The sequence below is a fragment of the Platalea leucorodia genome, assembly GCF_965183815.1.
Source record: "Platalea leucorodia genome assembly, chromosome: 4".
Classification (NCBI taxonomy): Eukaryota; Metazoa; Chordata; class Aves; order Pelecaniformes; family Threskiornithidae; genus Platalea; species Platalea leucorodia.
The window spans coordinates 22,102,153-22,120,274 of NC_138826.1; the positions used below are offsets into that span (position 1 = coordinate 22,102,153).

Sequence of the window (18,122 nt, forward strand, 5' to 3'; positions counted from 1 at the left end):
AGAGAAAGATGATATAGATGATAATAGAAAGACAGGAGAAAAGGGCTAGTTCATGTGGGAAGAGCAGCAGCTAAGAAGAAACAAGGGTGATAAAAGGCACAAGGAGACAGAAAATGCAGGTATGACGTGAGTTAAGATGGTTCTGGTGACGGCGGAGGTGGCTGAAGACACAGTTGATGTGGTCGCTGGTTCATTTGCTGTTCAGCTTGCTGCTGAACAATATAAAGCAATGCTTACTTATAGGCAATGTTTACATGTGGGCTTTGCTGGTTTTCACCCTGTCACTCTCCAAGCAGCTCCTATGTCTTAATCCCCTTAAGCCTCTAGCCTCGCACCAAAACATGTCCCTCCTGAAATGTAATCCTCTTACTTCAGTTCCACTGCTATGCTCCAGTTATGCCCATGTGCTTGTGAGCACAGGCAGCAGAGTTTCCACGCATGCCAAAGGTTGGAAAAATTTAAATATCAAAGTACTTAGATGAGGAATCTCCACACAACTATTGTCCAAAGTAGTGTTTCTTAATCTTGAATCCCAAGATCCCAACATCCCAAATCCCAACTTTTTTGGAAAAGCCTGTAGATTCCTTATGCTGTGGTGCCCCACCTGTAACCAAAAAAAAATTAGGCATCTTTGAACGTTAATTTATTGTTTGTACTGCCCTCAGTTTGCTTGCCTCTGTGCACGGGAATGAGGGCGTTGTGGAGCACCTTCTGCATTCTCATGGACCTCCATGCTTAGAGATCTAAAGGCCATTGTACAGCCAGGGAAGTGCAAGGAGAATTTGGAATCACATTTACAAGTAGTGGGGACAAATAGAGAAGTTTCAGGGAGGAAGACTGGTGGGGTGAATGAGACCATTCTTCTGACTTGGAGGAAGCACTTACTAAGGTGTAGTTAGTGCTTTGCCAGGTGGTGGGCTCCAGGAGGCAGCTCTTAAGGCAGAGCCCAAAGTCTGATACTCCATGTGAAAATCAATGCGCTGACAAGATCCAGCTTGAAGATTTACATTCTACGACCAAGAAGAATAGAAGGGAGAGATCTCTGTCATGTTCTCCTTGCTTCAGCAGGGCTTCACTGTACGTGGAGCTCGTCCTGTTCAAACCACATGCACTATTCAGCCATGTGCGTGTAAGAGGGCACAGCTGCTGGCTGTGACACTGAGCAACACCACGTATAAGCGTAGGACAAGTAGGGATGAATTTCACTCAGGGCAGCATAATTTCCCTGTGCCTCAGGTTTCTGCTCTGCCAAGTGACTGCCACATGTGCCTGCTTCGGGATACTGATGTCAAACTCCAGGATTGTATTTTGCAAGAGACCATAAATTGCAAACTGGCCTCATCATGTCCCTCTTACAGTTATCTTAGATATCGTCTTGTTCAGCTTATTTTGAGCTGCTCCCTACTGCTGTTCAGCACTGAACAACTGCAGTATTTCCCTTTGGAGGGGGAATACTGTTTTGAAGGAAAGGTGCTATAGAAGAAGCACGTTCATTGTGTGCTAAAGTTTCAACCCGGTAGTACAGTCTTATTTTCAGTGACAATTTGGGTGTTAACTAAATGCACGCTGGTATTAAGAGAGGTTCTTCCAATTTTACATCCTCTTTTTGATGTCATCTGTTCTGTCCTCCAGGATACTAGGAGCAGATGGTATTAAGGAACCTCACACGAAAAGTATTAGTTTTTCTGAGCGTGTTCATAGAGAATTGGCCACTTATCCCTTTGAACTCTTGCTTTTGCAATTTACCTCTCTGCCATGCTACTTTGTTCTTAGCTGCAGGATAAGATGGCCCATTTCACTACTTTGAGTTTTTAGAACTCTGAGTTTTAAGTGACTGGAAGAGGTTTGTCCATCTGCTTTTCTCTAGAAAAGAGATGTTTTCTTCCCTTTCACGTGTTGAACAAGAGTTTACAAGGGAAGCTTATTTAGAGCCTACAGGGAGCATGTCGAAGGAGCAACAAGCTTTTTGCAGACCTGATATTTAAATGTCCCCGTCTCCCTGTTTTGAGGGTTATTAAAAATTGATATGTAAGATTAATAGGTAGCTGTCATAACTACAGGGTGAACTGTACCTTTTGGTCAGTTTTTAAATGGTTACCCTCTCCAGGTGCCAGTCCTTCCTGCACTTTCCTCTGAGTTGGTTCCCATTGTTTATGATGTTTGTTCTGTTGCAGGAATCCCTGCTCACCAGCCTCAGGTCTTGCCTGACCTAACAAATTATTTAATCCCATCAATTAATTTCCTCCTGGATGCCTGTGAAAAACACAGTGACATTTGTAACTTCCTCAAAGCAAAGCACTTACGTGTGGAATGGTGACAGGGAGGAAAAGGGTTAAAATGCAAAAGACAAAATGTAAACCATATCTAGCCTTTAGCCTTTCCTTGCAAATTGACATCAGTCTTGCTTACCTTTTGTAAATGTCTGTACTGAAATGCAAAATGGGGAAACTCCAATATGGGGGAGTCTGAATGTGGACCAGGATGTTCTAGTTTGAGTCTTCATGCTTTTAAGTCTCTGTATTTCAGAGCACAATCCAGTTGTTCTTGCAGGTTGCATCCTTATCCTATGCTACTGTTTCATCAGTCCAACCGCTTGCACTGATGCAACTCAGCAGCATCTAATCCTTCCCCCTGGATTGCTGCCTTTCCCCAAGTGCTTATCTGGCCAAATCATCTATTTCACCTTTTAAAGAATGCCTGCACAGTATCTGGTATTTCTTTTTTCACTGGATGCCTTCTGAACGGCCCCTTTAAAACTAAAATCTCAGGGAGAATTTTGACATTTTGTAATGTCCAGATAGGCAATATTGCTTGTCTGGAGTTTGGCCTTTAAGAAAAATTGATTTCCAAAGCAGCAGTAACTTGTTCTTTAATGTCCTAGAAAATACTTCAGTAGTCATTTCAAACTGGAAGGACAGTACTTACATTTAAGGATAACTTTATCTTTTGTGTTTTCAAAACTAAGAGGAATCAGAAATAGATTCCTTTCTAGGAAAATAGGGGGAGGGAGGGGCAGGGTATGGACTGGGAAGTTCCAGTTCTGGATCAGAACCTTCTTGTAATGAAGACGTTTGTCAATGTGATGCCCCAGGCATAAAAGCTGACAATCTGAGGATCCTACCTCACAAATGAGTACTCTCTGCTGGCTTCTAGAGCCTGTGGTGAAGCCCCTATTTATTGCTTCAACTTCTTACTCAATTCCAAGTGTAGAGCCCAAGAGAAAACAGCCTCCATAGAGATCTGACTATATGTATTTTCAGAAGGTATACAGAAATGCCTTTAATAATTTACTGGTTCTTTGTGGGGTTTTAGAAGTTACTTTTAAAAAATACAAAATGTATTTTTAAGAACATGTATTACCTTCTAGAACAGCTGCAGATTTCATAGATGTCCAGATTTCTGCAGATAATTAATGTGTAAAGTAGAGAACATAGAGGAGATTGAAACTGAATTTTTAAAATCTAGCTTTGGTGGGGATCAAGTTAAAGGCAGTTTGACAAAAGCAAATTGTGTAAGCTAATACACTTTTTCTGAAAACTTTGATGCAATTTCCTGTGACAAAAAACCACCAGCGCTCAAAGCTCTAGGGAATGAAGGGCAGGAGAGTTACTGTGAATATGAGACATATTTGTAACCCTTTCCCCTTGCAAAATAAACTTTAGAAAATGCTATGTCAGCCTGTGTGCAGGAATGCAGTGCAGTCCCCAGTAGGTCAGCCAGCACTCTGACAGCTGCAGTTCATTTTCTGTTTCATAGGAATAAATGCGAGAGGTAGAGGAACCCAGTGAGGTGAGTTGTTTAATACTGCTCACGTAATATCAGTACTTTTAAACTAATGCATGTGTTTTTCCATAAAAAAACCTCTGAAACCAAGCAGGATTTTACTGGAACTGGAGCATGAGAGATGCGGAAAGAGAATGAGTAAATGTCTTCAGTTAAGTGGAAAAGCTTCTATTCCAATAGGCTAATGACCCAGAGATTTTATTTTAGCAGAAAATGCAGGCATTCCTGGGACTGCGGTGGTAAATTTAGTTCTTACGCAGCTGCTGGCATTCAGCTCATTCAGACATACAAAAACCTCAACCCTCCTTATTAGACAGTGAATTCAGCCCAGCTGAAGTTTCTCAACTGGTTGAAGAGCAGTGCTCTTTTGGAAGGCTTCTCTTCATCCAGTAGTCTTTGGCAGTCACCCATGTGATTGCCTCAGACAGTCTTCCACTGTAATCTGATGATTCTGGGATTACAGTGATGGGAAATGAGGCTGCCTACACAGAGCATCCCATCCCCTTTTCAGCCACAGCTGCCCTGCCCAGGAGTGGTAGTTAGTGGTGCTCTGAGCACCGTACTCTGTATTCACACCACCTGCTCAAAAAACATCTTTTTTTGCTTTTACTGGTTGTTGGCCTTAAGGTTGACTGCCCTACTGTGCTGGGTCACTGGGCTCATCCCTGCTTTATTTAGCCAACGCAGCTCCATTGGCTTCAGTGTTGCTCAGTGTTAGCACTGCACAGCGGTCCCTTCCTGCACAAAGGTTCTTTTAGAAGTGCTCCTGCTTCTCCCTGCTGAACGTGAAGCAAATGTAGATTTCCATGTGCAAAGGCAAACACATGTTTCTCTAGCTGACTCTTATTGCAGTTTCGTCTTCTCTGCTTCTCATGCTTCAAGGCAAGTCAGTATTTTTAAAACTACTTTAGGTCCCAATCTGCTGAAGTGTGCCTATTACCAGTTGCAATTACTGAAATGCTGTTTTTCAGATCAGGATGTTGATAGTGGCTCAGTCTGAGTCTTCCTGAGACCACAGGCATTTCTTCTTGGTTTTGGTGGGACCACTGTGTCCACATGGAGTGCTGGTTTATTGCTTCCGCCAGGAAATAATTCATCCAAGTGTGTGTGTCTTAGCCTGCAGCAGCTGGCTTGAGTCACCTGCTTCCAGGTGTTCTTCTGAAGGTATGGGACACAGCTGTGAAGTCTTGTTATTTAGCTATGTGTCTTTTCTTCACTACACCTTATTTATTTACTTTCTCTTTTAATAATCTGTTGCTTCAGCTGTCTTCATAGAAAGACTTGTCTTATTGTTGCTCACCCCAGCTGTATGTTGCTGAACTCCTTGCATTTGTGCAATATCTCTTACTAACAGAGGCCGAACTCCTGACCTGATTGACATTAGTGGTGGAATTCCCCCTGACGTTCCATGAAGCCAAGATTTAATTTTTAGTGACCATATGCAAAAGCTGTTGACCTGCCATTGTTTTTTATACTGTTTCAGTGTTCATTTCCACCTGGTCTTTCCCCATGTTGGCATTCTGTTTGCTTTGTTGACTGCTGCTATATTTTTGAAGAGAGAAAAGATCTGATAAGGTCTCCTTTTCAAGAAGTACTGCTGCTGAATACAGAACTAAAAAAGACAAAATGCGGCTCACCGTTTTGCTTTCTGTGCCTTTGTGGAAGACTTTTCTCTTATCCTGTATGGTCATACCATCTTTTTTCTTCAATAACTTCTTTAAATAAAAAAGTTGAAATGACCCTCCTAAACAAAGATAGATCTCCTGTTGGATTTTGTTTTCACCCTGTTGGCCTCTCGAGTTGTGCTTATCTTCTCTGAGAGTAGGAAAGGTATCAAAAATTTAGAGAAGCTAAATCTTCTGAGCACTTGTCTTCTACCAAAAAGATTTTTTTTTAATCGATTTTCATTTGTGGGCATAACCGTGACTGCCTCCCGGGAGGCAGTCACAGTGCCAAGCCTGACAATATTGTCGAAGCATTTGGACAATGCCCTCAGACATATGGGGTGAATTTTAGGGTTGTCCTATGCAGGGACAGGAGGTGGACTCAATGATCCTTGTGGGTCCCTTTTAACTCAGGACATTCTATGATTCTATTGTGACAGACATAGCAAAGAAGGTGGGAACATGATGTACACATATACCAACGATCAATATCGGTAAACTGGATAGCATCAGCTGTTAGACATGGATTTAGGTGGTGTTAACTGACTTGATAGATGCTGAATTCTTATCCTGCTCCTTTATCAGGGACCCACTTGATGAGTGATATACAGGAAAGACTAATGGAGTACATTAAAATTCCGCTTCTGTCCTTTACTTTCCCTGCATTTTCGTTCTTCTTCCCTTGATATCTGCGATGTATGGTGCGGTACTTTCCCAGTTCCCACTGTATGGTTGGAAGGTAACCAGAATCAGCAGGATTTTCTCCTATGAGTAACAGGTCCTAAACATCCTCTGAGTGAGAGACTGCCAGAGTATCTGCTTATGACTGAAGAATGCAGTATTTCTCAGCATGCCCCTTGTTTGCTGGTTTCTGAAACTTGTTTATCTGTGACTCTTGGTAACCAGCACCCTCAGTTCCTTTAACATTACTGAATATGTTGGAATTTCAAGTGCAGCACCCTGAATGTGGATGTAAAGTTAATGACTACAGATTTTTAGCTAAAAAGGAAGCACATTTAGAGTGTGTTAAATCCTCTGTGTTTAGGAGAAGAGGTTTTTGCAGGTTTTAGCACTGTGCAAATCATAGAATTGCTTTGTCAGTGAGAAATGGCTGTCTTGAGTCACTGTTGTTCATACAGGACTCATAGCAAAGGGCATGGTCCTGAAAGACAGACCTGTGAAAGCAAAGGACGTGCATTGGCTACTTCAGGTCTGAGTTTTGCAGAAAGCCCTGAAAATCGCAGTTGCAAAAAATGCCCTGGCTGGGCTGGGCTGTGGGAGGAGTTGGTTAGTGATAGCATAGGAGGGTGGGGGTGTAGCCAGGTGTTTCAAACCACTGCCTTACCGGGTTTTTGCCATATGCTGGTACTTTAACAGTATGATGACTTTAAATGTTCACAATGCCAAACAGTGCAGAACACTGATAGCACCAGTAGGTGCTAAGGAATGATGGTGTCCCTAGTACTGCTCTTCTGCCTGGTCCCATGTAGCCTTCTCTGGGCATGCACTGCTTGGCTGCATCCCAAAGCATCAGGTGAAGCCTCATATGAGACCAACTGTGCTTCCCTGACAAAATGTTATAAAATACTCTTGGTTACTGGTTGAAGTAGCCTGCTACACCTAGAGACGTGTTTTTGCCTTTGTTTCTGGTATCAGGGATTGTGGTTTTGGGGAAAGAGGGGGTAGTTGGCTGTGTGTGTGCTTTCTGCAGGGGTTTTTATTAAGTTTTAACCTAAAAAAGATATGTAAGTGTATGCATTCATACATGGCTGTTCTTAAAATGACTTGGGCTAAATAGCTGACCTCTGAATTTCCTGCATAATTAGCCAGGAACTCTGAATTGTCACTTAATTTATGTTTTTTTTATTAGCAGATTTATGCTTTAAAAGATTCTTGTTCTGCAGTTTAAATGCACTACCCGTTAAATGAAGAGTATACCTTTTCTCTTAGCTGTGCATCATCTTTCCTCCCAGAGCAGTGTTTTCCATAAGTAGTTTTGGCTTATTTCTGTAAGGATGGTTGAATGTGTTGTTTTTCTTAGATATTATTCTTTGTGTATTCCTTACAAACAACCATTGTGAGAAATGTAATGTGCTTAAAGCTTTCCAGAACATTACAGGTTAGATTTTTACAAGGAACTCACTCTAACCGGTGTTTGGCTAAGTAACTTTAATGGGATCTGTAGGGCCCAGTTCCTCATTTACCTAAATTTGTGTGATTATTTAACACTAAGTGAGTTTGAAATGCTGCGGGTCAGAATACTTTGCAAACTGCACTGATAAAAATGGGAAGATGAAATTTCAGGTAAAACCAAGCTGGTCTGTACTGTGTAGGTGTTGCTAAACAGGTCTAATATGTACAGTTGCTCTTTCGAGAGCTCTTTGTCACGTACTTTTGGCCATATCATGTTAAATGTTACCAAAAATATCCTGAACGCTTTCCCAGCATCTTTTGGGAAGTGATTTCTCTAGTTGCTATAGGGAATATTGTTTGCCCTTATGGTCCATGCAGTCAGAAATAGGTTAATAAGCAATCTTAATATCTTAAGATGGAAAGGGAGGAAGAGAAGAGAAAATCCTTGAGAAAAATAGAAGCAACTTGAAGTATCAAGTTTCCTTTGGAAAGTGTCCAGTTTTCTAGTATTGTTCTAAATCTGTTTTTAGATTCACGTGGCCTTTGTAACCTTGGCTAAGAGATGATTCTGTGATTCACTGTTTTAACAGTATACTTCGATGGTATAATATGAGTGGGAAATCAGAGAGGCTTTGTGGACCTTCTTAGCTGAGCAGAGGCAGTGATCCAGGCACATGCGTCATGTCCAAGTTGCACACGATGTGCAGACCGTGCAGCCGCCTGCCACCCTGCCGGAGGAGCACGTGCTAGCACGCAGCCTGGTCCCACAGCAAGCGACTGAACCTGCAGGGTTGCGTAGACGCTGAGAAAGGTCAGCTCTTCATAGAGTTCATCTAGACTGCAGGCTTCCTATGTCTGTTGGCAGCTTGAGAAATTCCAAATTGCCAGTTGCCTAGAGGGTTTTTTAATCTGTTAATGTTTAAAATAGGCAATTGCTATGGCATATTGACATGTGAAGCGTACCATGAGAATTCCAGCAGTTGCATTAAATGCAATTGCTTCACAAAAGATAGAATGTTATTCCTTTTAATCTGTTTATAATTGCTGGCTTTCTCAGTGCTTGTATCTCTCTTTCTGCTGTTAAATACATGAAATTGTTTGAAACAGCATTTTTGCTGTCACACAGGTAAGCTTAATGCATACTGCTTCCGTTATCAAGAAAGGTGTATATTTTTGGATCATGTCTTTTGTAGTTCATATAATTTGTTCCCTGAGGGAAGAATTCATTTTTATGTGTTGCATCACATAAAGGCGTGTATCCATTTTAGGCAGGTTGTCTGGCAACAGCAAGATAAGAACATCCATAAAACATGCTGGATGCCAAACTTTGCAGTTTACTTTCTTTGTTAGGAATTGGGCACGTGGCAAGCAAATCAATAAGTGTACAAATGAATGTAATTTTAATGAAATGTATCAGACTGATGGTCTTGTGCAGAAATAAAAATTTGCTCTTCCAGGTGAGGCAGCCTCAGCTCAGCAAGATGAAGGCTTTTATGTCATCTTCTAGCTCAAACAATTGAAGAGGGGAGATGGAGATCAGATCTCCATTTTGAAATGGCAGCTGGAGACGCAGGTTACCCATAATCAGATGCACTTTCTGGAGCCTTTGGAAGTAAAGCAAAGCAATGCAAAAACCAGAAAAATGGTTTGTTGAAAAAAGTCTGGAGAACAAAGCCATGGAGAAAAGGGCTTTTTTGAAAAGAATGTTCTCCTCACTTTATCCATTGTATGGTTGGACTCAAGAACAGATCCAAGCATTGTATCCCACATACTCCTAAGACCAAACTGACAAGACTAAGCACACAGCAATACACAATGAGTAAGGACTTATACAGAAGTGGACCACATCTGGATCATGTAGGGACCTGCATGCCTCTCAGGTTTGCATGGTATCAGGCACATCCATGCAAGCTCCAAGAGCTATTCACACGGCACGCTGGAGATGAAGCGCATTGTGCTTCTGGCCGTACTGTGGTGCAGACATAGGCAAGAAATTCTTATTTAACTTCAACATTCTGCTGTGTTTGCCTTGTTCTTTGAATTCCCTCTCATTTATATTTCTTGTTTATGATCTGTTAGCCTTCTTGACTCCCCTTCCTAAGCCCCTAAGGGGCCTGTTCTTTGAATTCCTTGAACTCTGCCATTAAAGATACTCGATCTGTCATCTTTTCCCTTCGTTGGTCTTTCTTTTTTTGTTAAAGCCATATGATCTCATGATTTTATTTCTGTTGCTGATGTTCTCAGGCACAGCTGTAAGTTCAGCACCTGAAATAAAGCTTGTTAATTTTCCTGTGTTTTACTTCCAGCCTTGTTTTTTGCCTTCAGGTTATTTTTCCAAGTTTGTCTCCCACTATGTGAAGTGGCTTGATGTGAACATGAATGAGCAAGTTAGTGAGCTGTCTGAGTAATCTACAGTGAACTTGCTGTAGATTTTTCCACTGTGGTGGAAGATCTGAAATCTTATATTGGGTTTCTGCACTCATTTGTGAATGGCTGGGCTGAGGGAATCAAGTGGGATCATCCAAGAGCAGAAGATACTGGACTAAATGGACGGGACAGATCGTTTGGATTCCTTTTTTGATATTTATACTGGGTCTCTAGGAAGGCAAAGAAAGGAAATAGGTGGCATGATTTCCATCACCCCTCTCAGTTTTCAGTGTCCGGGGGTAAATACTGGACAAGAGCAGAGACGCAGCAGAGACGCCATTACTGTTCTTTGCTGAGATGCCATTATTCTTCCAGCTGCATGCAAAGATCATTGACGAACCTTGATGATATTTCATCACATTTTATGGACGAAAATTTGAAATGAGTGAGGTTTAAGAAGTTTGCCAAGCACTGGCTTTATAAACTGTTAGTAAGTTTATTGCTCTTCCATGATGACCTGGTGACTGCCAAAGAAATAAAGAGCATATTCAGTTGATATGATGCAAAATACCATTTCCTACTGAAGTAATTAAATGTTGGGTTCTGTCAGTCCCAATATCTAGTGCTGACAAAGCTTTTATAATTTAACAATCCGTTGGTTTTGACAGATGAAGGAAATAATTCACAAAGCCTTCTCCCATTTCTTTCCTCTCATTCTGTCTACTTCAGACAATTAGGTGCACATGCCGATATTGTCAAAAACAACAACAACCCCTCTCCCCAGACTAAAAGCATATGTTCTTTTTAATTTCTACTGTTCACGTATAGGGTTGCAGTGCAAGATTTGCATAAATTCTGGGAAGTGGTTGTTAGGAAATCTGACACAGTTATAAAACCTGAAACAATACCTGGGTGCGTATGGCTGTGTGTTTGTAGAACAGCTGTGCACTCATACTCTGGTCATGGGACTTGATGGAAGAACTGAGTTGTACTTGCCAAGCACTTCAGCGCCTCACCATTTCAAGCAATGCCATTCTGTGTCCCATTCTGTAATTCTCATAAGATCTAAGAATGAGAGTTGCTGTATGAATGGGAGGAATTATTACTTATTCATTCTCTTCTGCGAAGTTTTTTATTAAGGAAAGCAGCCATTTACCCGGAAGACTTTGTTGGAATGGTGCCCATGCCACTCATTGTTGATAACAGTAAGTGCTAGATATTTATCTTGTGCTTAAACTATCGTTGTAAAATGCAATTGTACGGCACAAAATGAGATTAAAATGGCTTTCAGATTCCACGTAGAAAACCACAAGTAGGCAGTGCCCTAGCCAGTCTGCCCTGGTTTGTTAACTGTCTCTCTATTGGGCTGAGGCATTAGCACTTGCCTTGTAGGGATCTGCAGCTGGAGCACTGCAGTAAGGAAATCATCAAAACAAAGGGCTCTGCTCTTCATTACTGAGATTTTAGTTGGAGAACTCTTATCATTAGATGAGGATCTTAACCCATTTTATCATGTAAGATAATGTAACATAAAAGCTGTATTGCAAAATGGGGAAGAGTGCCCTATCAGGCCACTGGTGTGTTAGAGAATTAAGACTTCAGCAAGGAGGCGTGTGCTAGGTTCATGCATAGCCATTGGTGGCTTGAGGAGGAAGGAGGACCCTCCTCTGGTGCCCTCTGCTCTCCTTTCCCAGAGCAAAAGAGAATAAAATCACCATGCTAAACCATTGAGAACTGCCTTGCAGTTTCTTCTCCAGGTCTATGAGCAGAGATAAAGATGGAGTTTAGTATTAGCTATTCTTAGGACTGAATAGGTCTGTGGTCAGGGATGTAGCCAGAAGGCAGCTACACAAGCTGTGAGACTGCTTCCTCTATTGTCTTCTATTTACCTGTCTTAATGACTGAAACCCAGAATGTTGGAAACACAAAATCCAAACCATTTTACCAAGATATTCTTCTCCTTCCATCCTGGCAAGGACATCCAACTTGTATTTCTTTAGGGTGCACGCTTGCTGCATTAAGTCTACAGCTGAGTTTGGAGGAAGGTCTGCATGATACATTGGTATTCTAAGTGCACAAGAGCAGCTATGGCTGCCTGAATTGTTATCAGTGGGTGGGGACCCTCCTTCTGGCTCAGGTGATAGGAACTGGTGTTTTGGGGTTCACAAGGCTTCTGGGTTTGGCTGTGTAAGTTAAGTAGCTGTTGTGCTTCGTGGAAAATGGATATGTTATGGTAGGAAAGCAAGGGCAAAATAATTTGAAGTGCTGAATGTGGAAGACTGAGGTAAATGGGAAGATGGGAGGGAGGTGTTGGCTTCTAGATCTCTGAACTGAGAAGGGAGAGGTGTCATGCAAGAGTAACCAAGGAATGGTGGCAGAATGGAAAATGAGCCAGCAAGGTGGTAGAAGGCAAGATGAAGAGCCCTGCAGGAAAGCAGATGTGAGGTGAAGCAGCTGCTGAAGGAAGGAGGCAGCCCTGTCACTCACAGTAGGGAGCAAATTCAAGGGGAAGATAGAAAAAGAAAGGAAGGTTGGGAGGGGGATTCGGGCAATTGCAAGCAAGCGCACCCAAAGTTTAGAGAAACGTGTCACTGTAGGAATGGGTAGCAGTTTTTCTGTTTATCAGTGATTTCTCTGCCTCTGCCTTCCTCTTTGTTTCCCTGGAGCCAGGCTCTGATAAGGACCTTAGAGCAACAGCTGGCAGTGAGTGGCTCAGGAGAAGTTACAAGTTGCACTTGTAATTTTTTCCTACCTAGTTTTTTTTTTTTTTTTTTTTTTTTTTTCTTCCAGTGCCTGCCAGGTAGTTCTAGTTGAGTAGGATGATTTTGAAAGGCAGGATTCCCATTATCCCATACAGAAAGACTGGTCTGCTAAAGTAGAGTGACACTTGCTTTAACTGGTGATAATTGTATGGTCCATGCTGGCAGATATTGCATTTGTCTTGACCTTTCATTCAAGTGCAAAGACCAATGCTTTTGCAAGAGGGAAGGAGAGCTTGTTTGGAGCTGTAATTACCAGACTAGAATATGTTTTACTGTGCAATGAGAACATGCTAGAAAAAGTCTCTGAAGACCTTTATTTGTTGCGTAGTGATAGTACCATAATAGAAGCTTAGCCTTTCCACTCCCATGTCAGCGTTAATTTGTGAATAATTGGTAAAAGATCCCACCGGTGATGGATATAGTATGAAAAGTGAGCTTTTGTTTGCTTGCCTTTAAAATAATTTTTATCTGTTTAATGTTTCTGTTCCTCACTTAGTAATTGTGCCTACCATTAAAATCTACCTATTCCAGGAGCTCCTTCTGTGACTTTACAGCTCTTTTCTGTCTTAATGACTGGAAAACACACGGCATCCTTAATGGAGTGCAGCATGGGAAACACCAGCAAGCACTGGCTCTGTTTAAAGGCTTCCACAGTGCTTTTTCCTGAAGGGTAGATGTTTATTATTTTATTTGCAAAAGAGAATTAAACAGCACAACTAGACTTATGCACTGTATTACTTAGAGGTGTTTCTGTTGCTGTTTAATGATTTTTAAAAAAATAAATAATTTTTTTGGTCCTTTGCAGAAGCTGGCAAGAAAGCACTGTATGTTCCTTCAGCGGGAGCGCTACTTGAGTGGTCATAGTGAACTGGAAATTGCTGTCGCGCGGCGGAACTCAGTTGTTTATCTGTTTTCAGCCCAACACGTTTTAAAGTCTGCATGTATGTAAACTGTGAGACTTGGAGCAGCTGTTTCAAAAAATGTCTCTGATTAGGAGACAGGCTAAGACAGGGTCAGTTGGTGTCCAAGGGCTGAAGCAATTTTATCTGGGTGATGGGGCTGCTTGGTAGTTGACAGGTCAACCAGACTGGAAAATGTCAAGTCTGTGTTGGATCTGGTAATGGCTATTGGGTCAGTTATCACTCCTTGGTGCTTCTCTTGCTAGTCGGTGTAAGTAGCCCACTAGAGTACAGATTTTGGCCAACCTGGGCTGAGGCTGTAGTGAATTTCCTGTTGACTTTATGGATGTACCGGCTTTATGTGGTAGAGCAACTGGGATCTGAAAGAGCGCTTAGGTGTCTAGGAGTCCTTTAGAAAGATCACTGATACTTAAATATATGTGTGCATGCAGCCCGTAACCCTTAAGGGAATATTTTTCAAGACCGCTTTTTTGTTTAAAAATGATGACTTTTCAATATCAAAACCAACTGTTTGCAGTCATCTACTGACTGAAACCTCTGATAGGTATGTTTCCAACAGCAGATCAATAAAGATAATATGAACGTCTGTCTTTTAGAGGGTGCTGGCATCCATCAGATAAAATCAGTTCTGGGAGCAGAGCAGAAAGAATAGTTTCTGTGGCATGGCTAAGAGTGTTTGCTCTGCATCATTTACCATGTGCAAATGTAGGTCTTGTGCTCTAGCCTGTTCATGCTTATTGAATTTTACCACATCCTTTTCAACACAGGTGCTTGTGTAAGTTCAGTCATGCTCCCTTGCAGGCATCTTCTTCAGCTAGACAACAGTATTTGGGGAACGTTGAGTTAACGTGAAGAAACCTCTGCTCTGTTTAGTTTTTGTCTTCAGGAATTTCACCCAGAAGTCTTTGACATCTAGGGCTGGATTTGAGACTGTCACTTGTGTGGAGCCTTATGTGTTGCTTCAGGCAGGCTTCTTGGTCGCGGGTCCCAACTTCACTACAATTTTCCCTTGTCCTAAATAGCCTTGCTTTGTTTACCTCCCTCGCATCCCTGGAAGGCCAAGCATAGCCTGCTTCCCCCTGCACCTCACACGTAGGCAATGACAAGTTTTTGCGCTTGCCAGTTTGTGTTGGTCTCTTAGTCATAGCTTGTGAACGTGTCCCTGCCCCCTTTTTTGTTCCTTCTGTCTTCCATAGCTTCAATGAACTTCTTTTTTTTTTTTTTTTCCCTGTTGCTATAGTTACACTGCCTTTGATGAAATCAGCTAGGTCCTTCCCTTACAGTTGGAGTAAACTCTCAGCCATACTGGTTCTGGCAGTAGTCCCGTCCAATGTTAGTCTTCACATAACCATTATGTCCATGTTTTTGGGGGTCTTTATGTGGTCGTTTCTGCTCCAGGAATACTGTTATTTATGTAACAAAAGCTCATAGTCATCTCAAAAATCAAACTCAGCCTTGCAATATGCAAATCTGGCATTCAGTTCAATGGTAATTTAGGCCACAACTATTTCAGACCTTAAACTGATCCTTGCTGATTTTTAATTTAGCCATCAGTCAGAATTGAGGGGGGTTCACTGGTTGCTTCTCCTCTCTTCTTCTGAGAGACTATTTTCCTGTCTTCTAGGTACTCAAATTCCTACCTACAGACGATTTCAGAACGCTGTATTTGTTTCCTCACATTTTTAAGGGAGGAAGTGCAGTTTATATCCATCAACTGAGGCAGTGCCCAGGACTGTATTGAGAGACAACTGGTATTGTAAGGAAGGGACTAGCTGCTTTTGTAAGCATATGCTGAAGTTTTTGCCTTGCCTTCTCTTTTCTCAACACAAAGCTTTGAAGTTGTTCTGGGGATGTGCTGTAGGAGGAAATGTCTGGGAGTGCAAGGATCTCAGAAGTGTGGGTGTAGCATCTGGGTGCTGAGCCACCCGGGCTGACTTGATGTGGGCTTTCATCATAGAAGGTTGCTTGAATTATAACAAACCACAGGCAGAAGGTCTGAAACCAGTGTGTTCTATCCAAGCTGATGTAGGAGTAACTGCAGTTGACTGGGTTTTTTCTGTCCCCATTTGTTATCTATGCAGGACTTCTGATCTCAAGCTCTGTCTGATCAGCCAGTGCCAATGAGAACTGAAAGAGATGTTAAGTGTCTCTGTTAGGTTAAATTATCTTCAGGAATAAATGTGAAAGAGTTTGGTTCCTAAAATCCCAGGTAAAAGGATGCACTTCTAGAAACTCTAATCCAGCATAGAGTCCATAGAAGAAAGTAGTAAATTTGCCCTCTTTTTCAGGGCATTTATATCTCAAACCAGTTTGCATCCCAGCTTCACAGACTTAGAGGAGCATAGATACTGTTCTGTAACCAACCATTATGACTTGCTCTGTTTGTAATATTTGTTTAGAAGGAAGTATTTCTTGTTGGATTTTATTCAGAAAAGCTTTTGCAGAACAATTTCTAGGCTCTTACCAGTGGAGCAATCATGTCCGGTTATACTTGTGGTAAACTCATGTTCAGAAACTAGGAGCCCTTAAAGGATGAAATATCTTGGTGAAACCTACAGTTTATTTTGGTAGGAGATAAGATTGTCATCCTTATCAGTCAGGATCTGTGCACTGAAAAGTGAGTAACATACATTCGTCACTGATTTCAGTTTTGAGAATTGCAGCTTCTGTGTTTCCATCTTGTATGATATTTCCAGTTTAAATCCGAGTTCTGTGGTAAATAGGAAGTTCCTCAGTAATTCTACTTCATCTCCTGAAATGACATGCATGTGGTTATTCACAGTTGTTTCTGGACGTCACTGTGATACTTTTGTTTTTCTTTAAGCAAGAGCTTTCCGTTTTAGTGGTTGGATGTTTGCCTTTGGATGTAGATGAGGCAGGGCTAAGACATATCGTTTCCAAAATAGATGTCATCTGAGGAAAGGGCTTTGCAGTATTAATAGAGAGAAGAAATCATTGTTCCAGTATTTCTCAGTTTGTACTTGTCTCGCCTATGTGATTTTCTGCAAGGTAATATCTTGTTAAGCGAACAAAGCAATTTAGTGATTGTGGTAAATCAGGCTGATGTCAATAGAAGCAACATCCTTAAAAGCCACAGCTGTAAGACTTTCTCCATGGAATTTGGTTTCTAATTATAGCTTTAAAATATCCTTATAACTGTGATTTGTTGCTGCAGTGATCCTCTTCTTCCTCTTTCAGAATGAGAAGGCTTTGGGGCATTCCGTGAGCCGCTCTAGTAACATCTCAAAGGTATGTTCCTCGATACAACTCAGTCTTTGATAAACTTGGGGATACTGGGATTTCTTTCATTTCAAAACTGGGGTGATATATGTGACAATGTGACCAGTAGAAAATGCTTTGCATGCCTGCCTGTCATTGATAGTCATTCCTGAAACATTAGAACTCTCAGGTGTTTTGCAGACTCTCTTTACAGGTCAAATGAAATGGAAGCTACGGTAGGTTTTCTCTTTCACACTGTCAGCCTCCTTAGCTTGGTAGGAGCAAGATAGAAGGCAGATGCCTGAGATCTTACCTTGGGGGACAATCGCTCCAAAAACATCACTCAAGTATGTTCTTTTATACCATAAGCTATCTGATGTAATGTTCTCTGTAAGATATGTATAGCCATGCATCCTGTAATATGTATTGGATGTGGCTAAACATTATTTTATTGTCACTTCAACACTGCATTATTATTAGCGCTATGAAATGCTTTGTTATCAGGGCATGACTATGTAAGTATTTTAAAATATTTGCTATTACAGGCCCTGATCTTGTACGGGAAGCATGATGCTCTACCCATTCTAATCACACTTCAGCATGGCCAATGGACACATCGAAAGCACAGTTGCTTTGTTATGCCATTAGGAAAAAGTATCTTCTATCTAAGATAACTTATTACAATACATATCCTACTCCTACTTCTGCATTACAAATCAGAAGATTTTTAATTAGCTGGAAGCCTGACACCTTTTTTCTTACATAAATACAGTTGCTTAAAGCCTTCATGCAAGCAAGGCTGTGCTGATTGACCAGTATTTTTCATGAGGTGCATAAGAGCCTTAACCCTTTGTTGCCACTATTGATGTTGCTGGTAATAGTGACTTTTAATGAGAGTCTGAGTCATTATGGCTGTGACAAGCTCAAGTCCCTTTTTTTCTATTCTGGGTACTTCAGGATATAGGAAACTATTCATGCCTATCTCCAGCAGAGGAAACAGTGGCTGCACTTAATTTATGGTTTATATGGGCACAGACAACTTTCACTTTGGATCAGAAAGACAAGATTACTGGGTATCTTAAATAATGAGCAGGGCAACTGTCCAGTGCACAAGGTATTGACCAAACTGAAGGTGTTGTTATCATGGAGTGATGTGGGATTTTGTTTTGCATTCAGCATCAGAAAATGTGCATTCACAGAAAGGGTTTTGAAATACATACCATGTAAGTATAACTTCTCGTCTGTACTTTTCTAAAGTGGGACTGTGCCTGTTC

General features: G+C 41.4%; 1 protein-coding gene across 6 annotated transcripts in view; it reads left to right on the forward strand.

Moving 5' to 3' along the window:
• The window catches only part of MARCHF8 (membrane associated ring-CH-type finger 8), a 95,753-nt gene that overhangs the window by 54,482 nt on the left and 23,149 nt on the right, over positions 1-18,122 (forward strand). For all 6 annotated transcript variants that reach the window (XM_082311037.1, XM_082311040.1, XM_082311042.1 and 3 more), the window contains one exon: positions 16,828-16,878. In XM_082311037.1, coding sequence (XP_082167163.1) covers positions 16,828-16,878 — 51 coding nt within the window. The remainder of the gene's footprint in view (positions 1-16,827; positions 16,879-18,122) is intronic.